The sequence below is a fragment of the Rhinichthys klamathensis genome, unplaced genomic scaffold (genome assembly GCF_029890125.1).
Source record: "Rhinichthys klamathensis goyatoka isolate OS25496 unplaced genomic scaffold, OSU_Roscu_1.1 h1tg000466l_1, whole genome shotgun sequence".
NCBI lineage: Eukaryota > Metazoa > Chordata > Actinopteri > Cypriniformes > Leuciscidae > Rhinichthys > Rhinichthys klamathensis.
Genome location: NW_026606955.1, coordinates 268819 through 290519, shown reverse-complemented (window position 1 = coordinate 290519; position 21701 = coordinate 268819). Strand labels below are relative to the sequence as shown.

The 21701-nt window shown below is 39.7% G+C and overlaps 1 protein-coding gene across 1 annotated transcript in view; it reads left to right on the top strand.

Moving 5' to 3' along the window:
- Positions 1-21701, top strand: part of lrfn5a (leucine rich repeat and fibronectin type III domain containing 5a) — a 63408-nt gene that overhangs the window by 23465 nt on the left and 18242 nt on the right. Inside the window, exon 2 of the mRNA XM_056236805.1 lies at positions 20103-21510. Within this exon, the coding sequence (XP_056092780.1) occupies positions 20123-21510 (1388 nt within the window). The 5' untranslated portion in view covers positions 20103-20122. The remainder of the gene's footprint in view (positions 1-20102; positions 21511-21701) is intronic.

Genomic DNA, 21701 nt, shown 5'->3' with positions numbered 1-21701 from the left:
CAGGGACCGGCTCAGGGAAAGGCTGGGCAGACGGGACGTGAACAGTCTCTGGCTGGGCAGACGGGACGTGGAGCTCGGGCTCTGTGCTGGACGGGGCCAGCGGTGAAGGCTCTGGCCTGGACGGGACCAGCGGAGAAGGCTCGGGGCTGGACGGGACCAGCGGTGAAGGCTCGGGGCTGGACGGGACCAGCGGTGAAGGCTCGGGGCTGGACGGGACCAGCGGTGAAGGCTCGGGGCTGGACGGGACCAGCGGTGAAGGCTCGGGGCTGGACGGGACCAGCGGTGAAGGCTCGGGACTGGACGGGACCAGTGGTGAAAGCTCGGGGGGACGAGACTCCGGACCGGGGATGAACACAGGAGAGGTGACGTGCAAATCAGGTGTTGTCATGGCGTGCCACGGGAGGAAGCTCTCCAGACAGCTGGAGAGTGCCTCTCCAGTCCAGACCGGAGAGATCTGGGAGCTCCCTTGGATCGACTGCCTTAGCCCCCAGCCGGTAACACACCTTGATCGTCTCGTCGCCCAGCGAGCAGGAGGCAGCGAGAGGAACAAACCCCCAGGTGAAGTGGAACAGATCGCGGCTATCCAGAGCCAAAGCCGCGATCTGTCCAGCGAGCTCCCAGCTCATGATGTGATCGGTTCTTCTGTCACGATGTGGTGTGGATTGAAGAAGACTCAAAGTCCAAAGGGTCCAATACAAACGATTTACTTAAATTTTGCTCACAGGTACATGCAGGCAGGATGGCAGGCAGGATAACACACACTCTAAACACAATTAACAACCGACAGGGACTGACTGAACTGAAGGGAACTAAATACAGAGACTGATGAACTGAAGACAGGTGACAGAGATGATGATAATTAACTAACGCAGGTGAGACAACTGAAGACAAATGAGGAGCGGGAAAACTGAACAAGGAAGAAATGTGACAGTTAAAACCAAAACAACAGGACAGAAGAACATAACTGTGACAATCATATCAACTACTTTTTTATTAAAAGTGACTTTTGGAGCTTATGGAATACAGAAGCTCAGGCATACTCTGTAAGATCTCTTTTTGCTTTAAGTGGAAGAAATTAAAAATGTCAGAGATGACAGAACCAGTGCTGTTATTATTAAAAAAAAACATAAAAATTAGAAAAGTTGAAGTTAAGTTGAAGCACTAAAATATGAACTATAAAAACTGATAAAAATGACAAAAGCAAAACAAAACTACTAAAACGTAATTCAGGTGAAAATGATGTGCTTGAGGAGCATCTAGAAACTTCAGATTTTAAGCGATAAAGACAAGCCAATGATTTGCCAAAAACAACAGCAAGCACTACTGCAAAACAAATTGATTATAGATCTCGATGGTCCCTTCCTCCTGATGCCGAGAAGACTGAGAGGGAGGTGGGGTGCTATTCCGACTGATTGTCCATTAGACTCGGCATTAATCCTTAAATGCAAAATCAATACCGAGAGGCAAATGAGATCAGAGCCCTGCTGGAGAGAAGGACAGGATGGAACAGGTCCTGAAAAAACACACACGCTGGTGCCAGTCATGCCCCGATGAGATATTTGTTCATTTTCTCCCCCACGTTCTGTTCTAGCCTCTTCAGAGAAAACAAGGAGACATCTAAAGATGTCTTCTGAGACGTTCATAGAGCCTGGTTGAGAGCCTTTTTATACTGTCATAAATACAAATGAGCATTGCTCAGAGTATAGCATAATAGAATGCTTTGTAGTGTTCTGTGATTTTCAATTGCAGGACAAGTCACCCAGGCGTATCAAAAAGTAATGAGCTCGCAGAAAGATGTTGGTGTTGTCATACATTGCGTGCCGCATTATGTGCTTATTTACGCTTATTTCTCCGAACCGGGAGTTTGTGTGTGTACTTGTCCTCTGTTTGATAGAGCTGTGGCGTGTCCATCTGTTGCAGGTTTTAATGTCTGTGTGGATAGCCGAAGGGTGTGCATCAAACCACACCAGCTCTCACACAGATGGCATCAACCTACTCGGAGACATTTAGGGTTAAGCTGTCCTCATACCCTTTGAGGAACCATGTGACCCCTGCACTGCAAACGCTTATTCGTGAGACAAGAGGATTTAGAGATCAAACTAACAAAAAAATAAATAAAAATACAAACAAACAAATGCACCATGGAAAAATGCTGGTCTAATAACGTTTAGTCGTCCTCATCTGTGGCTTACTGTGAAACCAGATCAGTTCTGTGTGACATGGCTGTATATTATTGCATGTACGTGCACCTGCTTGTGTATATTGATGCATCGTTGCATGCACAGCAGTGTAATGTATTTATACTCAAAGAAACATGGTTGCTGTTTGGATTTGAATTATTAATTTATTTTATTGTTGTTCCGCATTGAGTGTTTGGTTGAGCTCATTACCATGTGGTGTGTCTATATAAGGCTGTTTGTTCTCTGAGGTCTGGCACACCTTGACAGAGTTCTTTTAGGTCCGGATTTGAGTTTGGATTATGATTAGGTCCTTATTCACATTTCCAGGGGTGAAGGTCAGGAGAATCAGTTAGAGTCCAGAGCTGCTTAATCCAGCCCATTGAAGGGGCAACTGCGATCCTGGAGAGTTTAGCTCCAACCCGGATAAAATATCACCTGCCTCTAGCTTTGGTTATCTAAAGACCTTGGTTATCTTGTTCATGTGTGTTTGATTAGGGTTTGGAGATCAGCTCTGCAGGACCAAGTCTCTCCAGGACTGAAGATACCCATCCCTGGTCTAGCCAAAACAAGACTTTTGACTTCTGCCATGAAGTCTGCTCCACAATGTAGCTTATTTGGGTCAAAATTCACCCATGTACACACAGCTGATTGCTGTAAAATGATCAACCACTGTTTGTTTTGACATTTGGGGACGAGTAAATCTAAAATCAATGATGCCGTAATAATAGATACCTTCAAATAAAGGTACATCAGTCTAGTGGAAAATGTGTGTAGACTTTGTGGTCAGATTGAAACAAAACTCTTGAGTATCTTAATAAGATTTATTCCTCTGAAGCACTTATTATACAATGCAAAATATATATTGCAGCATATATGCATTTTTAACTTGTTTTCCAGTAAATCTAATTATTAATTAAGATATTAAGAAATCTGAAAACAAGACTTAATATCTTATATAGATTGTTATGCAAAATGGCCATAGGACACAGCATGCAGTGAGAATATATCTGTGATATATCTGTGCTAAACTTATTCTTAGCTTCTAACTCAATCATCGCCAAGTGAAATTAACAATTTATTAGTGGCTAATATTAGCGACTAACAATTTATACCAGTGGCTAACGATAGATATGTTGATATTTAATCACATGTGCAAGTGATTTACTCTCAATGTAGAGCATTGATGTAAATCAAGTTTATTTATTTTTTTACTAGAATACCAGACAAAAAGTGTAGCAGCCAAGTCACTTACATTTATGCATTTGAAAGACACTTTTATCATTCAAAATATACAGTTTAGTACATGTATTGGTTTGAAAGTTGTGTAGCAGCCAGCCAATTGATTTTTTCATAACCATTTGCTATTTTTGTGTGCACTTTGCATCTTACAGCATCTGTGGGCAGTCCTTAGTCATGTCGTGTCTGAGCTACTAGACCATATTGGTACTTTTTTGTAATATCACATAGTGAGAGCTACCTTTTCACCTGTTCACCATTACTCCAATGGAACAGTGACTTTGATATCCCTCTTCAAACAAACCGCTTTAAGCATTTATATCCTGGATCTTAAGCTTTTGCGAAGGCTTACTAGATTTCACATATTCTATAATGGATTGGACCAAGTTATAATATTTACAAATATTTGCAGGGACACTCATAATGGCATTAGCTCAAATGTCAATGCTGACATAAGGCGATTGCTTCATCTTTAACCTCTCCTTTGAGGTGCACAGACAGTTATCCTGTACTCATCCTCCTGTTTTCCATGGCTTTTTTCTTGTAATCCCATAAAGCTTTGCTTGGCTGAAAGGGTGATGTGAACTTCATGCATGAGGTAATCACCTCACTGGGTGTGTTTTCTTTTCCTTCACTTTGAGACAGAGAAAAGCCAAAGAGAGAGAGCGAGAAAGGGAGAGGACTATTGATCTTCATAAAGCCTAGCTTTCCCAGCTGTGAACGCCAGCTCTCAGCTCAGAGATAAGATGCTTGCTCCACTTTACATACTTAGAGACACTTTAGTGGCAAGTACACCCAAGCGAAACACCAAACAAGCACTCCTACCCATACACAGCACAGAGTTTGTGTGGATGTAGAAAGACCTAGAAGTGTGATGCGTTATGTATCGTTGTGACATTTAATTATTTTTAATGAATAAATCATATGGGGTCTACAAATTCTAAGACAAATTAGTTTTGATAAAGACCTTCAATATATCCCTGACAATTATGACTTTTAACATTAAAAGCCTCTCGGTTCATTGGCAGCGAGCCTCGTTTGGTTCTTACTTGCGAGCAGATTATTGTATCTATAATGGATTTGAAATACATCTGCTTGACAGATTTAGCAGAGGTTATGATGACACAACGCATTTTCAATAGCAATTTCTGCGAACGCTCTTGGAGTATTAGTCATTTATATAACATTAGCAGAAACGCTTACATAAAATCACTGATGTGACACACTCAGTACTGATATGAAAATTTTAGCTATTGTGCATTATACCATTAAACAGACTTGGGCTAGAGCAGAGTCTGCAGCACTGGCTGGCTTAAAGCTCCCAAAACAGTCTTGTCTATAAAAAAAAAAAAAAAAAAAAAAAGAATATGTAAACCCTAAATCTGGATCAATTATGTTGAGTTCTGGGAAAGAGAGATATCCACACTGTTAAGCCCTGGTCCCATGGATCTAACGGACAGATCAGGTGGAAAGAATGAAGGCCTCACCCTTTAATCGCACTGAATGGCAGAGAAAAGTATTCAGCCCTGGGCGTATGTTCGAAAGCACACATCACAAATGCTTTTCATCTCATCTACCATTGCTGTTTTCCCTTGATGATGGTGAGGGCTGCCATAAATCCGATTGTACTGCGTATGAGTGCTGGAGATCCAGTTCACTTATGGCCATTTTGTCTGTAAATGTATCATAATAACACTAAATTATTATCATTAATGTAGTGAAGTGTTTATGTCATTTCACTCTCTGTTGTTCAGTGTTGGTTGAAAGAGAGAATGTTATCGTCTGTGCAAATATCCAAATGTCTCTTTTTTTTAATGGATGGTGTGATAGAAGCGCTTGCTCCTTAAAAATAACATTTCGAATAAATGCCCCATTTTGAAGTATTATACTTCTTAAACCTCATGTTGAATTCATTAAACAGTGCCTCTTAAGGACATGTTATTTAAGTGCAAAAACATATTTTATTAATATAAATGCTCTCAAATAGCCCGGTGACACAAAACATGCTCTTACTGTGTACATTAGGCACATTATAGATAGATAGATAGATAGATAGATAGATAGATAGATAGATAGATAGATAGATAGATAGATAGATAGATAGATAGATAGATAGATAGATAGATAGATAGATAGATAGATAGATAGATCATCTTTTGTACACTCTTTGGTCTCATGAATCTATGTGTTCCCGGCATATCGTTTTGGCTGAGGACCAAAGGTCAGTTTCATAACTTTATATATTATACCGTTGTACTAGAGCACTGACTTTGTATGTTTGAAATGTTTGCTTGTTTTTATTTCCTATTGTTTAAGCTTCTTATTCTTTATACTTTTATAATGGCTATAATTGTTCATTTAAACTGACATTTAACAAAAAGATACAGGGTTTGTTTTATGTCTTATTTCATTTTATTATAAATGTACATACAGCGAAGATAATCAGAGTATATATGCACATACCACATATTAATGTTTCATATTTTTAAAAAGAAAACGAAAAGAGGCAGGGTTATGTTTTATTTAGTTTTGTAATGAATATACATGTGCACATGTTGCATGAACCACATTTTGGTGGCTATTAATATGTTTGAGTTTGTAGAAAACGAAAAGAGCCAGGGTGGTGTTTTATATCATGTTTTAAATCGTTTCGTTTTATTGTTAATATATAGTGAGGATAACCAGAGTAGCCAAGGCAAGATGGGTGACGTTATCAAGGAATTGCCAACTTTCGTACTCAAGAGTCAAACTAGCTCCTAAGCTTTAAAAGATTTGCCCATATTCACAGAAGTTATAAGCCAGCCAATCAGAAATGAGCTTGATATTTTGCCATTTATTTGTACAATATGCATCAGGCGGTCAGTGAACAGACTGTGGGCGGTCAGTGTGGCTGAGACTAGTGTCACCGTAATAAGGTGAAGAGGGATTTCAACCCATAACTCTCTGGTTACCAATCTTTTCCGTGCTCATTTCCCAGCGGAGGTGCTACAGATGCTCTGTTACAGATCAAAGAGTTCTGGGTCCTCTGCTTCAAAAGCGGCGGGGTCGTGGTGGCAGTCCAGCATAAGTATCTGGAGGCCTTTCTCTCCGTCCACACACCCGCCCGGCTTCTCTCCCCTCTCCCAGCTTGAGCCGATGGCTTTCTCCTATGGTTGTGATCAGCGGCCAAGGTGGGCGGTAGACCAGCGGGAGGTGAAGGATCTTCTAATGAGCTGTGAGAGGCAGGCTATGGGGGGGGCTGTGAGAGTCACCAGAAAAGGGCTCGGGTTGTGTGTGTGTGTGTGTGTTTGTGTGTGTGCTGGGTCAAACACTGACAGCCAGACAGAACAGAACGGGTCCTGCTGAGCTTCAGTCATCAGACACATGATCCCACACTGAGACCTTATTAACATATGCCAGCGTGCACATGCACACGCTTGTCGTCATGTCATGATGAGTCTCAGGTTGCTTGTTGGCATACAGCATTGGCTCAAGTCTTGTATGCTTCTAAGTGGTTAGCTGCACTTTCCAATTTATATCACCTGAGAATAGCATGTAATTGCACAGAGGTCGCTCTGTCAAGGCATAGGAGATTTTGAGGATCTCTGTTATGTTTAATTTAGATGTCAACTTTGTCTCCTCTAAAATTCCCTAGGAGACACAAACAGATAATAATCGACAAACAGTAATAGTACATAACTATAAAACTAATAGGAAAATCTGATGAGAAATATGAGGTCTTATTGACTTTTCTTTTCTTATTTCTGACTTTCTTTTTATTGACTTTAGATTGTAAACTTTGACATATTGGCAGATCTGAGCACAATCCTTTTTTTTTTTTTTTTTGAAAACCTAGATGAGACATGGGATACTGGGGTCGTTTTCTCAGAATGAAGATTATATACTCTCTATATATAATATTTTACTTCACTATAATGTGAAATGACATCACAAGTAAATCCAGTGTTTCTTATTGGTTGGTCCAGCTTCATTTTGAAACCACAATTCCTATAATAGAAAACCACTTCATTATAGTTCTGGTTGTAAAACTACATTGTATAAGCCATTTTAATGCTTTTTTTCATTAGCTTATATGTGTATGCACACCTCTGACTGCTGCACATCAGTTGAATTATATAGTAATGAGTACTGTGTGCTGCTTAGCAACTAAAGTTTGGTTAATTAACTAGATTATTATTTCACAGTAATGTAAAATTAGGAACAGAATTTCTCATTTGTGAGTCATTGTTGAGCTGTTTTTCTAGCATTTTGTCATGGAACATTGGTGTTATCATGTTGCTGTGGTGGTTTTATAGCAGTTAAATGTTTTTTTGGTACTAACAGTACACCTTAAGTATGGTAAAACCACTGTAACACTTAAAAAAATTAGCATTTGTCTAAACCACTCTTGGTCTTATGTCTGATGGTATTGACACCTACATATAATAACCAGCTAGAGTGGCATTAAGAGGGTCAGTGGGCATAGATGCATCTGCTCATGCTCAGACTCAGAGACCAAAAGAGAAATGAGATTCCCCTGATAGGATCTGTCCTGTGTCACAAGCTTCATGTGCTTTATTAATATTCATCCCATCGTATGCAACGCCAAATTCATTTTCTCATCCAATTAAGTGACCCGCATGCCAGCTCTCTTTCTGTCGAGCTGTTGTTCCTGTCTCCGATACGCACACACAGTCACACGGTTTCTTCCCTACTCAGGTTTGATCAGGGCTGAACAATTGGTTATCTTTCCAGAGCACAGATTTACTATGATTGCTGCACTCTGGTCTTCTAAAGCGTAACTCCAGAAAATTGGGTAAAGTTGGCAGAGCAGGAAGAGGTGTAATATATTGCTTTATTTTGACATCTTTTCATACAATGGCAGGGAACAGAAGAGATACAAAAAAAAAAAAAAAAAAAGTTAAATCACTCAAAGGAAAATTGTGTTACTTAGAGGATGCTCTTTTGTAACTCATAATCAAGTTACCAGTTGTAGAGTTCATTTAAACTTTTTCTCAGATGTGTCTTATATAATTCTTAGAAGGAATAAAAACTAGAAGACAAATATAATTTATGTGGATATTGTAACTCAAATTATTTAATGAGATATGTGTAAGTTCATATTTAAATCCCTGACTTTTGAGTAAATATGAGCACAATTTGTGAAATTAGAAAAATCCTTTTTTCCATGTTAGATTACTGGGGTCATAAATATCTGAGAAGCAGAATACTAAATTGTTGTTAAATATTTATCTTTTTTAACAGCTATATAGTTTATTCCAGATTACAAATATTATAACATACAGATTATAAATTACATTTAAAATTTAGATATTAAAAAAGTTTGTGATTTGAGTGGGATTGTAGATATCTTTTCCAAAACTCTCTTGGAGTCTTGACAAGGAGACTCCAAATTCTTCATGTAGAGAGGGGTTGTCATCTAGAAGAAACAATTCAGAGATTAAAAGCATAGTTCACTCAAAAATGAAAATTATGTCATCATTTACTCACCCTCAAGTTGTTCCAAACCTGTATGAGTTTATTTTGTCTGCTGAACACAAAAGAAGATATTTTGAAGAATATGGGTAACCAAACAGTTGATGGGCCCCATTGACTTCCATAGTATGGAAAAAAAAAAAAAAAATACTATGGAAGTTAATGGGGCCCATCAACTGTTTAGTTACCCATATTCTTCAAAATATATCATACATAGAAATTCATTCATACGGATTTGCAACAATAAAATTATGAAAGAATATTCTTTTTTGGGAAAAGAATATTAGAATATGATATAATATTCAACTATCCTTTAAAAAAAATCACATTTATAATTTCTCTTTCATATTGAATTATTGAGATATATTCTGACTCTAGTAATCTCTCCAAACTATAGAGTCTTTATGTAAAAGAAAAGTTCTGTCAGCAAAAGCCTTTATTTTATGTCTAGAAGAAATAGCTGAGATATTCACAAGATCTCATTTGTGTTTTTTGTTTTCCTTTGGGGGAGGAAGCAGAAAGTTGGGGCAGGCAATATATGAGCTGAGGGGAAAAAGGCTAGACAGAAGGAAATGATAGAAAAGGATGGAGAGAATGCAGTAAGGAGAGATGTTTAGAATGGATTCTGTCTTATTGTGTTCCTGTGCGTGTGTGTCAGTGGGAGTGATGCTGAGGCTGGTCATTGCTCCAGGCAGCTACTGCGGATGTGTTGATGTTTCTTTTTTTTTCCCTTTCTGTATTTCAATCCATCTCCCTCAGTCTGTGCCCCTCTCTCTTTTATGGAGATTTTAGCACTCTGTTTTTGCCATTAGGTACTGATTAATCTTGAATAAGCAGCCTGAAAAATGCTGCTGCCATCACTTAGCGCGAGGAAAAAAAGCAGCTCCATTTCTCTTCCTCTTGAAGTGTGGATCTACATCCTCTAGAACAAGTCAGCCTCCCTCCCAGCTGTTGGAGCAAAAGTGTCCACATTTTTCTTCAAAAACATCTTAGTCTGACATCTGCAGTGCATTACTGTTTGCAGTGCAAATGGGCCAGAAATGGGATTTCACATTGTGCCACATTTTGCTTAGTGGTTTTGGAAATACAGTAACTGTCCAAATGAATCTGTTTAGCTTTGATAATCTTTAGGTGCAAACTCAAAACCTGTAAATGTAGCTGGAATTTATCATAAAGAGATCAGAGATGAGCGGTTTAATCATTTAATTCATACATAAGCGAAAGCGGGAGAGTGTGCGGAAGATGTTTGACCAGTAAAAGATCTGTGCGCCACAGATTGACCTTTTTGGCTCAAAATCAATCAGACAAAACCTTTATTTTGGCATTTTCTTATTTTATAAAAATAATTACATTAAGAAAAGACAATTTTACTGTATTTTGAAAAAAAAGTTTAAGTCATTGCAAATATATTGTATATTGTCATTTATTAGCCCATCTGTACTCTTACTGTAACTTTGGATTTAACCAAGGAGGTCTAATGTACTTTGTACTAATGCAGACATTTTAGAACTCCTTAATTTAAGAAAAAAAGTTTGACACTGATAAAATGTTCTGAAATCTGTACTGAGTGTACTGAAAATGCTTCTTGTCTGCAGTTATGTCATACGTATATATCAATAGGGTTAACTGTCAAAGATAACTAGCCAAAACATGACCACCCTCACAACAACAAATCTAAATCTCGTGAGTTTCACAGAGTGAGTTTTAAATCTTTCTCTTTTTTCTCTCTTTATGTCCGTATCCTGCTGCGCATCTCTGCTGTGTGTGTTGACACATTTTAAATATTTATGATAATATTTTCAGTGAGGAAAACATGCTTAAAAATTAATGTGTGCATTGTGTGTAAAAATATGGCCAGTGTGAATTATAGAGAAGTTAGAATGTTTTTACCATGTGAATGATGCATGATAATCATGTCTTTCTCATTCTCTCTGTCACTCTCAGGTCAACAATCAGTTGCTACACACACAAATACACATGCACGTGTAAGCAAAAAGAGAACCTACAACTTTTTTTATATTCCAAACATCCCAAATTTCTGTAAGATTTTGTTTTTCGGTCAGCTAATAAATCAGAAATGGCTGCATACAAGAATAACGATCCACATCTTTGTCGCTGAATGAAAATATGCTGTTCTTGCTTAATTGTGCAACCCTGGCGAAGATAAACTTATATCTTATATCAGAATAATATCAGATTTCATGTGCATAATGTGCAATAAACAGTACTGTGCTGTAATATTATACAGTTCTCCCCCACAGAAAAAAAAAAGAAGCTATTTAACATGCAGCAATTATCTTTTTTTTCTTTCTTTTTTTTTCTTGAAACACTGTTTGTGAAGTTTCCCATCTCGGGACTGAGCTATTGTTTAACCGAACGCCTCACTTCATTAAGGACTGTGGTGGGTGAAACATCCATACTCGCTCAGACATGCTTGATTAGCGAGTGTTTGTCTTGGGGCTGCTCTTCACAGTGAAGTACACGGCAATTGCTTCCTGTCAAAGTGACTGACAGCACTCTAAAGCTTCCTCATTACACTTGCTATCATTATGCTTTTCATGAGAGTCTGCTGCGCATGCAACATCTACTTGATATTCAGTAGGGTCATTTAGAATACTTCAATACAAAGAGGTCTTTTGTTTGGTAGAGTTTTAATAGAATCAGTGATTTTTTACATCGTTTTTTTTTTTTTTTATAGTTGTAGTGTTTGGGTCAGGAGCTTGCTGTTAATTTTCGATGAGCTTGCTGTTGTCATCTTTAGATTGAAGCTTATGTGCTGCGGTTCCCTTTGCATCATGCTTTATTTATCCAAGGAAGTCTTCAAATAATGACTGATGCATCCAACGCATTGGCTATGTTTAGATTGGAATATTATACTTAAATTCTGCTTAATGTACACTGCCTACTATTTTTTTTTAAATAGTAAGTGAAATATTAGATGTTATTCCATAAAAAAGTTTCAAATTCCGAATTCCACATTGTTAGCTCTATCTTTTATGTTATATTCATTTTATAAATAATAAAGTGAATTTGCATTTTGATTTTGGTGTAAAGAAGTCTTAGGATTTGATAGTATGATATGAGTCAAGAAAGAGATGCATCACATCTGATATTACCACTGAGTCATCCATTACACTGGTGCATTGTGGGATACAGTATTCCACACAGCCCGTTGCAAATGTAATGGGTCATCTGGGTATTCTATGCATACAGAAAATTTGCACACTGTGCAGTATGCGCACTATAGTGTATACTGCTGCAGTAATATGGTAGCATTCCTATTATAGCCAGATGCTAAGCCTGATAACAGTTTCAAAATATGAATCATACAAAATACAGGATTGGAAATAAAAATAAAACAAGAAATGTGGTTCTAGCACTGCAGACCTGAAACTGCAGCCTCCGATATTGCAGGAATACCCTGCTCATTAATTTAGCCATTATTAGTGTTGGTAAATAAACGCATAATTCCCAGTCCGACAACGTAGCTCTGTATAGAACGTCATGTATTCAAACTGGATGGGAAGAAAAGCAAAGTATAAATGTAGTTTTTTGATTTTCATTTTTTATAGTGGTAATATCAGATGTGATGCACTGTCTTCGGTGAAAGTGCCTTTAAAGTTTTTGCACCGTTTTTCTGGTATAAATTGCAAAATCAGCTAAAATTTGACTGTTTACCGACAATGACACAATTTAAAATGAGGATAAAGGACTATTTGAGTACTAGATGCACATGTGCTGTTCCTGAGAGCGGCTGGTGATTATGTTGAGAGTATGTTAAATAGCCAAAATGTACTTTTTTTTCTTGTTTGTTTTGTTTTTGTTAATGTTTGTATATGTACTTTTTAATATGGAACTATTATTCTGCTGTCTTGGCCAGGACTACCTTGAAAAAGAGATTCTGAATCTCAATGGGACTATTTCCTGGTAAAATAAAGGTAAATAAAAATAAATATAGGACTGGTAGTGTGTTCTGTCAAAAATATGTATTTATTTTTATCAATTAGAGGCCCTTAATGAAGCATGAAATGCAGATTAATTAGGCCTATTGTTCGTTAGTTTGGTCCTTTCTTAGTTTGTAACAGAATTGGGAAATGTGAATGTGCTAATTCTAGGATCTGCAGGCATACATAATAAAGAAGGGTGATGAAAGAGAAGATTTCAGGACGTTGGAAGCTTGAAACCTTAGAAACATAAATTAACTTGGGCTGCCAACGTTAATGCGTTAACGCATGCGATTAATTCAAAATCCTTAATGGGTTATGATAATTTAACGCAAATAAAAATCATTAAGGTAATTTACGTCACACAGTTAGATGAGCTTCGAAGTCGAGAGCATCTACAATGGCACAAGCACCTGTATCCCTGGTAGGTGGAAATTTCTATTCTAACCCGATTTTGCTTCTCTGTTTGCGATCAGATAATTTTACAGTTTTGTGACACCCTTCAATCTGATGGTTTACTTTGCTGGATATAGCAAATGATGACAAAATTAACGTTAAACAAGATAAATAGTGTATGCTTAATTTCACGATAAGTGTGCAATTAATCGTGATTTAAAAAAAAAAATATCTACTGACAGCCCTAAAATGAACACATTTAGCTTGTATGTGGTGTATTTAGGGATAAAGCACAGCTATTAGTTACAACTCAACAGGTTTAATCAACATCCGTGCTAAGATTTTCACTCTTACTGGTAATGCAGGAAAAGCTGTCAGATTTGTCACCTATAGTGAAGTTAACAGCTGCTTTGATAGTTGCTGTTACAATTACTGGGAATCGTCTGTGCAAGCCCCTCCCAAACTATACCCTACTTTAACTTTTTAGGCGGTATAGCTGACAAGAATTGGATTGTGTCCTATTCATACAGTAATAAAAAAAAATTAGTTTTTGTACACTGATCTGTATAAGCTGTCCCAATCATGGGGTGGGGCCCAGTGCGAGTTAGAAAGAAAGCAGGACCCCCTCGGTCAGTTGCACCGCCCTAAGAACCGTCCTGCTGATAGGTCCTTGTGTGTCCGTGTGGCTTGGACACATTATTCAGTTCATCTTGAGGCAAAACATAATGCACATCTGCCTGTTTTGCTTTACTGCACTGGTGAAGAGCCAATGCTCGTGAATCAGATCCACTGGCATGAATCATACACTCCATTCCCTATTGTGCATATGCACAAAGCATCAGTCTCTATTACAGCATCACATTTCTCTGTGTATCTCTTGCTCTTTCCTACTTCCTTCTCTTTATCTCTCGTTCATTCAAATCTCGCTGCTCCGTCCTGTCCACAGTTTGGAATGAAAAACAATAGTGAAGATCTGCAGTGTTGGAAAGAACATGATCTTTGCATTTGCTGTGTGCCTGGGTGACAACCAGATGAGTCATTCACATAAGAGGGAGTATTTTATCTTGTCCAGACATGTTCAGAAGTCATCTTTCCGTCATCATTTTCACTCAAAGAAATGCCCATAAATGAAATTTACTCACCCTCATGTTGTTTCATACCTGTATGATTGTCTTTCTTACGTGAAAAACAAAAGAAGATGCAGGTTGTTGACACCAGAGTTGTTATTTTTAACTAAAATTAAAACTATTACAAATCATTTTCATTAATCGAAATAAAGCTGAAATTATTATGGGTGATAATGTTTATGTCTTTTTTTTTGTGAGTTTTAATTCTGTCTCCTGGGTTTGTTTGTTTCTATGGTTTTTCATTGATGTGATTATGATTTGCACCTGTCGTTTATTTTGTCGATTAGTTTGCTTTGGTATGTAAGCCCTGTGTTCCCTTTCAAGGGAACTCGAACGGCGTCGATGACGACAATTTGGGGAGCGCCCTTAGCGTAACGCAGTGTGAATGAAACTAATCCAATCCTGATTGGTGCTGCGTCATGATGTAACACGTGACGGCATTCACGGAAGCTACAAAGGGACGCTGGCACACAACTTTCTCTTCAGCAAGCGCTCTGTGTCAAACTGTCTTTCCTATTTGATCCAGCCACAGAATCTTTATTGCAGAGTAGACCCATAGGGCTCTATCTTGCACCGGCGCAAATGACTTTGTACACTGACGCATGTATCATTCCTATTTTGCACCCGCGCAAAGCGGACTTTTCCCTCCACAGACACAGGTCGGTTAACTAAGAAATACACTTGCGCTCCCCGGGGCGGTTCAGCGCAAAGAGGAGGCGTGTTCCGGCGCAAACTTTCCCTCATGCTATTTTGCTGTTCTATAAAACAATTGCGCCACTGACCAGAAAAAAACTAGTCTAAAGTCAGTGGCGCGTTGCGCGTTGTTCATTATGCTATTTTAAGCGTGCATGCTTGGCCATAATGTAGCGGGTGCACAATGCGCATACACTTTGATTCTCTCATCAACACAGATGCAGCAGTTTTTATTTTTGCAAATCATACATTATAACAAGGAAAAATATTAACACATGAGGGAAATCATTGTGGTGTCCATGAAGATGTAAATTTTTTTGTTTTTTTCCTCCCACGCCTGTTTAACCGACGCTGATTTGGGTGGGTTTCTCCCATCCCCATACAACGTCACTTCTCTGTCTTTCACGGTCCTGACAAGAACGTCGGTCTCCTCGGCTGTGAACCGCTCCTGGCGCGCGCCTGGTAAATCTGCCGTTATAATAGCAATCCGCCATGCAACATGCGCACCTGCTCTTAAAGGGAATGTGAGATGACGCTGATTGGTTTATTTCACGTTACGCCCAAACCACACCTATGAATAATGAAGCTACTTCAGACCAACCCCTTTTAGATTTGCGCCAGGCGCAAGAGGCATTTATCCCGCCGGGAAAATAGCAACAGCGCCGGGATCCGCCCACAAAGTTACTTGCGCTTTGCGCTTTGACACTTGCGTTTCAGATCGTTAAAATAGGGCCCATAATCTACTAGGGGTGGGGGGGAAAATCGATTCTTAGATGCATCGCGATGCAGACGTGGACGATTCTGAATTGATTCACAGATGTCAAAAATTGATTTTCAAAAAAAAAAAATATATATATATATATTTATAATAACGTAATACTGACGGAACGCAGAACTCTGAAGCACGGAACTGCAGTGCCCGGACCGTCTGTGGCGTGCACACAACAGAGACGCCCGAGTGGCGTGCACAATGGCTGAGCGCGAAATCCAAACACCCTCCGCGTTAAAAGCTGACGTGTGGAAATATTTTGGCTTCTATGAAGTTGAAGGGGGAAAGGAGCTGGACAAGAGCCACACTATTTGTAAGCTTTATAGAATAAAACTAAAATATTTCGGAAACATGATGAAGCCATATGACACGTTTCCACCCAGGAGGAAAAACACTCAGCTGTAGGCTACCGTCGTTGTTATATTATTAATTTACAACAAGTAACGTTATGCTGCTAGTTCAGGCACACATTTATTTTCCTGTTGGTTCTTTGCAATGTTAATAAAATATATTGTACGTTAATTCTTTATGGGTCATTACTTTTTACTTTTAAAGCAAAGTATTTATAGTCACACACACACAAAAAAAGATTCAGATAATCGATAATCGCTTTAGCATCGAATCGGAGCCCTCTGAATCGTAATCGAATCGAATCGTGAGGTGCCTAGAGATTCCCACCCCTATAATCTACGCGCTGCCTCGCTGACAGCTCGAACGGACTGAAAAGTCTTCATTTAAACACCTTAATCAATCCGATTGAGCTCGATCCGAATGAATTTTCGATCGAATAGAGAGCGGTGGTTTATTCCTTTTCTAATACGATCGAGAGAACATGTAAACACTTGATCGGATTGAAAACCGAAACTGAAAGGACTGCGCATGTGCAATGACGTTGAAATAGCGTATGTATGACGTGCGAACAAGCTGTTTTTCCTGTTGAGTAAAGTGTCATATAAATGAGCGTCCCGTCATTCTATAATTCTCATTTCACTCAGCATCTGTGAAGTGGAGCAGGACAACGTCCCACCAGTCCTAGTTTCAGACTCTCATCCACCACAGACGACTGATTTTGGGCGCGTGCGCTTTTTCTTTTTTTTTTACAGTCTATGGCGGGGAGGGCCATTTTAACTGCGTGATAAATATAAGCAGTGGCACAACGGTTCATATGTTCATTGTCTCCAAATTATCACCAGAAATTGATAAATATTAAGTCTGCTGTTTATATACTTCCACATATCCACATTTCACGTTATGAACCATGAGGGACATGCTTCCACAGGCCGGAGGCTCAATATTCACCCTCGACCAGACCTGTGGAAACTTTGGGCCTGGCCCCTGAGCGGGCTCAATTCCTAAAGGCTGGAGTGGTTGAGACCATATTCAGTTCCAGAGCTCCTTCCACGAGGAGATTGTACGACATAAAGTCGAATTTGTTTCCACTTGGTGTAGAGAGCATAAGGTGGACCCAGTTAACTGCCCGGTTGGATTTAGTGCTGGAGCTCCTCCAAGATCGCTTCTCACCTGGTCTTACCCCATCCACACTCAAGGTGTATGTGGCTGCCATCGCGGCTTTCTGCGCTCATCTGGGTGATGGGCCTCTGGGGAGACATCAGCTGCTCGTACGTTTCCTTCGTGGAGCTCGAAGGATGAGACCTGCGGCTCGTACCAGAGTTCCCACATGGGACCTGGCAGTGGTTCTCGAAGGGCTCTCGAGGTCCCCTTCGAAGCTCTGGAGTCGGCTGATGCCAAGAATCTTTCTCTCAAGGTAGCTTTTTTATTAGCCATTACTTCTCTGAGGAGAGTAGGAGACCTTCAGGCGTCTCTATATCTCATGGGTGCCTGGAGTTTGCACTCTAGTGATCTCGTCCTAAGTGTGCCTGTGCGCAACTTCACACTGGGACAGGCAGGGCTCGTTGTGGCTGTGGCGAGCAGGACGAGGCCGAGTGACGTGAGAGAGCGGCGCCAGGCTGGTGGCGTGAGTGATAATGAACGACACCTGTGAGACGCACTGGTCTCGCATCTCTCACGGAGGAGCGGAAGCATAAAGGAGGAGCGACGACTGTGAAGACCGAGAAAGGAACAGGCCTGATTTCTTTCTCGATCTTCACTGTCGTCGCTCCTCCTTTATGCTTCCGCTCCTCCGTGTGAGATGCGAGACCCCTCTTAGATGCGAGACCCCCTGTGACCCCTCTTATATACAGTGTATTTAAATTACTATAACTTTAAATGAAAATGACAAATGCTAAAAATAAAAGCTAATTCAAAATAAATACTATAATTGTATATAAATAATACTAAAAACTTTAAACTGTTTAAACAAACTGTCTGTTTGTTACCAACACCCTGATGAAGGCCAGGGTGTAAAACAATAAAGTGCCTGGATTTGGATTTTTTCCAATTCTTTTTTATGAAAACAAAAAACTTGTTGACACTGTGCTTTTCCCCCATATAATGAAAGAGAACTAATGATGCTTTGGAAGAGAACTTTGTTGTTTTGTCATTTTTGGAGTTTACAAGCCCCTCATCACTATTCACATTCATTGTATGGAAAACAGCAGCGTGAATATTCTATTAACCTCCTTAAGTTGAGTTCTGCAGAGGACAATATCAGGTTTGAAATGACATAAGGGTAAATAAATGATACCAACTTGTCATATTTGAGAGAGCTATCGCTTTTAGACCATTATCATCAACAAGATGACATAATCAGTCAGTAATCGTACTTCTTCGGGTAATTTCAGGTCTAATGCTCAGACAGTGTCCTCATGATTTCATAGTCTGATGTAAGCTGCGGTTGCCGTTTGATGATAGCTGTTTTTAATGCAGTACTCTCTACGAGTTCATAGTTGTTAGACCCCGTATTGTGTCATTACATACTCAACTTAGTGTAATTATATAATTAAATATAATACAGTTGCCCCCACTGGGTCAGGGTCTTGCAAAAGCGTTCCGTTCACACACACGGTCATTATGAAACAGCTCTTCTGCACACCCACACAATTCTAATGGAGAGTGAAGGACTCTACAGTTGGAAAGAATGAGTCACACCTTCGACAGAAGTGTGAAAAAGTAAGACAGGAAGATATTGTTAAAACACTTGAAATCAAAGATGAAAATAACATATTGGTTTAGAATGAATTAATGTAGCTAATAAACTGAAGTGTTGAAATTTCCTGTAATGTGCATGACGTTTATCAGCCATGTGTTTTGCCTGAAATAAACCCACACTCCTTTAGAGACTGCATCGATCTATTTTCAGCAGTGTTGCCATGAGCACTTATTATAAGCAATTTTTTTTCATTAAGTCGCTCATAAATATGGGCAGGTGGCTGTGTTTTATTGTTTTTGGTCTTATTTACAGTCATGAATTAATGAATTTATTAATGATAAAAATAAGTTGTTAATCTAATTCATAATCAATTATTGAAATTAGTTGATTAGATATGTTTTATTGAACAAATGTTTCATTTATTTAACTGTCATTTTAACTAATGATAATAATACAGTTTACATAAACCGTGATATTTTCTGAGACGGTTATCATACTGTGAAACTCTCATACCGTTAAAACCCTACATTGGGAGAGTCCCCCACCACACCCCCGCTGTTAAACAAGTAACTCAGCAACTTTTACTCTGAGTAAATTCTAAATGAGCTACTTTTTACTTTTACTTGAGTAGATTGTTAGACTGGTACTTTTACGTGTACTTAAGTAAAATTGTATTGAAGTAATAGTACTTTTACTTGAGTAGAATATTGTAGTACTCTTTCCACCTCTGTATAAATGGTTCTTTATACTTGAAAATGTATAGGCCTAGTTGCTTTTAAATTAAGCTAAAAATGCTAGATACACTGTCTGAAAATCAAGAATGTATATTTAGACTTGATTATTTTATATTATATGTATATTTTCCCTTATTTTGGATTTTTTTCAGAGCAGGTTACTTTTTTTTTTTTTTTTTTTTAGATCTGGCAAAACTGATTTTGAGCTTGGGAATGTTAATGCTGTGTTACAAAACTGCTGGTTTCTTACATCAGACATGGGGTTTTGTTTGTGCAAGATGAACTGTTTATCACACTTCCTGAAATAACTGCAGGATAACCAATGGCCTGCTGTTATCTCATGCATTATGACTGCGCTAAGCACTGGTGTTTGATAAACATCTACAAATGCAATTATGCTCCAACTGAATAAAGGCCTGCTTTGCTTGAAATTGTAGTTCAAAGGCACAGTAGCATATTAATCACGCCCTTTGTCTTTTTTTCTCTTTTTCCCCTATAGGTGTAAAAACCTGATTTACAATGGAAAAACTGCTTGTCTGCTTGTTGGTTATCGGAATGGCAGTGAAGGCCCAGATCTGTCCGAAGCGCTGCGTCTGTCAAGTTCTATCCCCCAACCTCGCAACACTCTGTGCCAAAAAAGGGCTACTCTTTGTTCCGCCCAACATCGACAGGCACACCGTGGAGCTCCGGCTAGCTGATAACTTTGTCACAAGCGTAAAACGGAAAGACTTGGCCAACATGACCAAGCTGGTGGATCTTACTTTGTCGAGGAATACAATAAGCTACATCACTCCACATGCGTTCGCAGACCTGGAGAACCTACGAGCCTTGCATTTAGACCACAACCGCTTGACGCGGATATCCAACGAGACCTTCAGTGGCATGTCTAAGCTGCATCACCTGATTCTGAACAACAACCAACTGACCCTCATCCACATGGGAGCCTTTAATGACCTCCTAGCCCTCGAAGAACTGGACCTATCCTACAACAACCTGGAGACAATCCCCTGGGAGGCCATTCAAAAGATGATCAGCCTACACACACTTAGTCTGGACCACAACATGATCGAATACATTCCTGAGGGGACTTTCTCCCTCCTACAGAAGCTCAATCGCTTGGACGTGACCTCCAACAAGCTCCAGAAGCTTCCACCAGACCCGCTTTTCCAGCGGGCGCAGGTTCTGGCCACATCCGGCATTCTCAATTCCTTCTCTTTTGCTCTGAGCTTTGGAGGAAATCCTTTACACTGCAACTGCGAGCTGCTGTGGCTTAGGCGGCTCAATCGCGAGGACGACTTGGAGACCTGCGCCACACCCCTGCATCTCTCTGGACGCTATTTCTGGTCCATCCCGGAGGAGGAGTTCCTCTGCGAGCCGCCCCTCATTACCCGCCACTCTCACGAGATGAGGGTCCTGGAGGGCCAGCGGGTAGCATTAAAGTGCAAAGCCAGGGGAGATCCCGAACCTGCCATTCACTGGATATCTCCCGATGGGAAGTTAGTCTCAAACACGTCACGCACGCTGGTTTACAACAACGGCACACTTGACATCCTGATAAGCACAGTAAAGGACACGGGCTCTTTCACGTGCATTTCCTCGAATCCTGCCGGGGAGGCCCACCAGACCGTGGAGCTGGTTATCATCAAGCTTCCGCATATTAGCAACAGCACCAATAACATCCAGGAGCCTGACCCGGGCTCTTCTGACATCTCCACTTCAACAAGGGCGGGAGCAAACGGCAGCAACCACACTGGCGACGCCAAGACCAGTCCAGATAAGAGGGTGGTTATGGCAGAAGCCACCTCATCTACTGCACTCATCAAATTTAACTTCCAGAGGAATATACCTGGAATACGCATGTTTCAGATTCAGTATAATGGAACCTATGATGACTCTCTTGTTTACAGGTGAGAAATACTTTTCATTCTGTCATTTTTGCTTGTTGGGTGAATCCACATTAAATGTTTATCCATTTCTTGAAGTAGATTTTAAACCGTTATTGTTGGTCACAACGCCACAACCATCATTTAGAAAAAAGCCAATAAGGACAATTAGATTAACTAAGACAATGTATTTCCATTGTGAAACAACCAAGAAG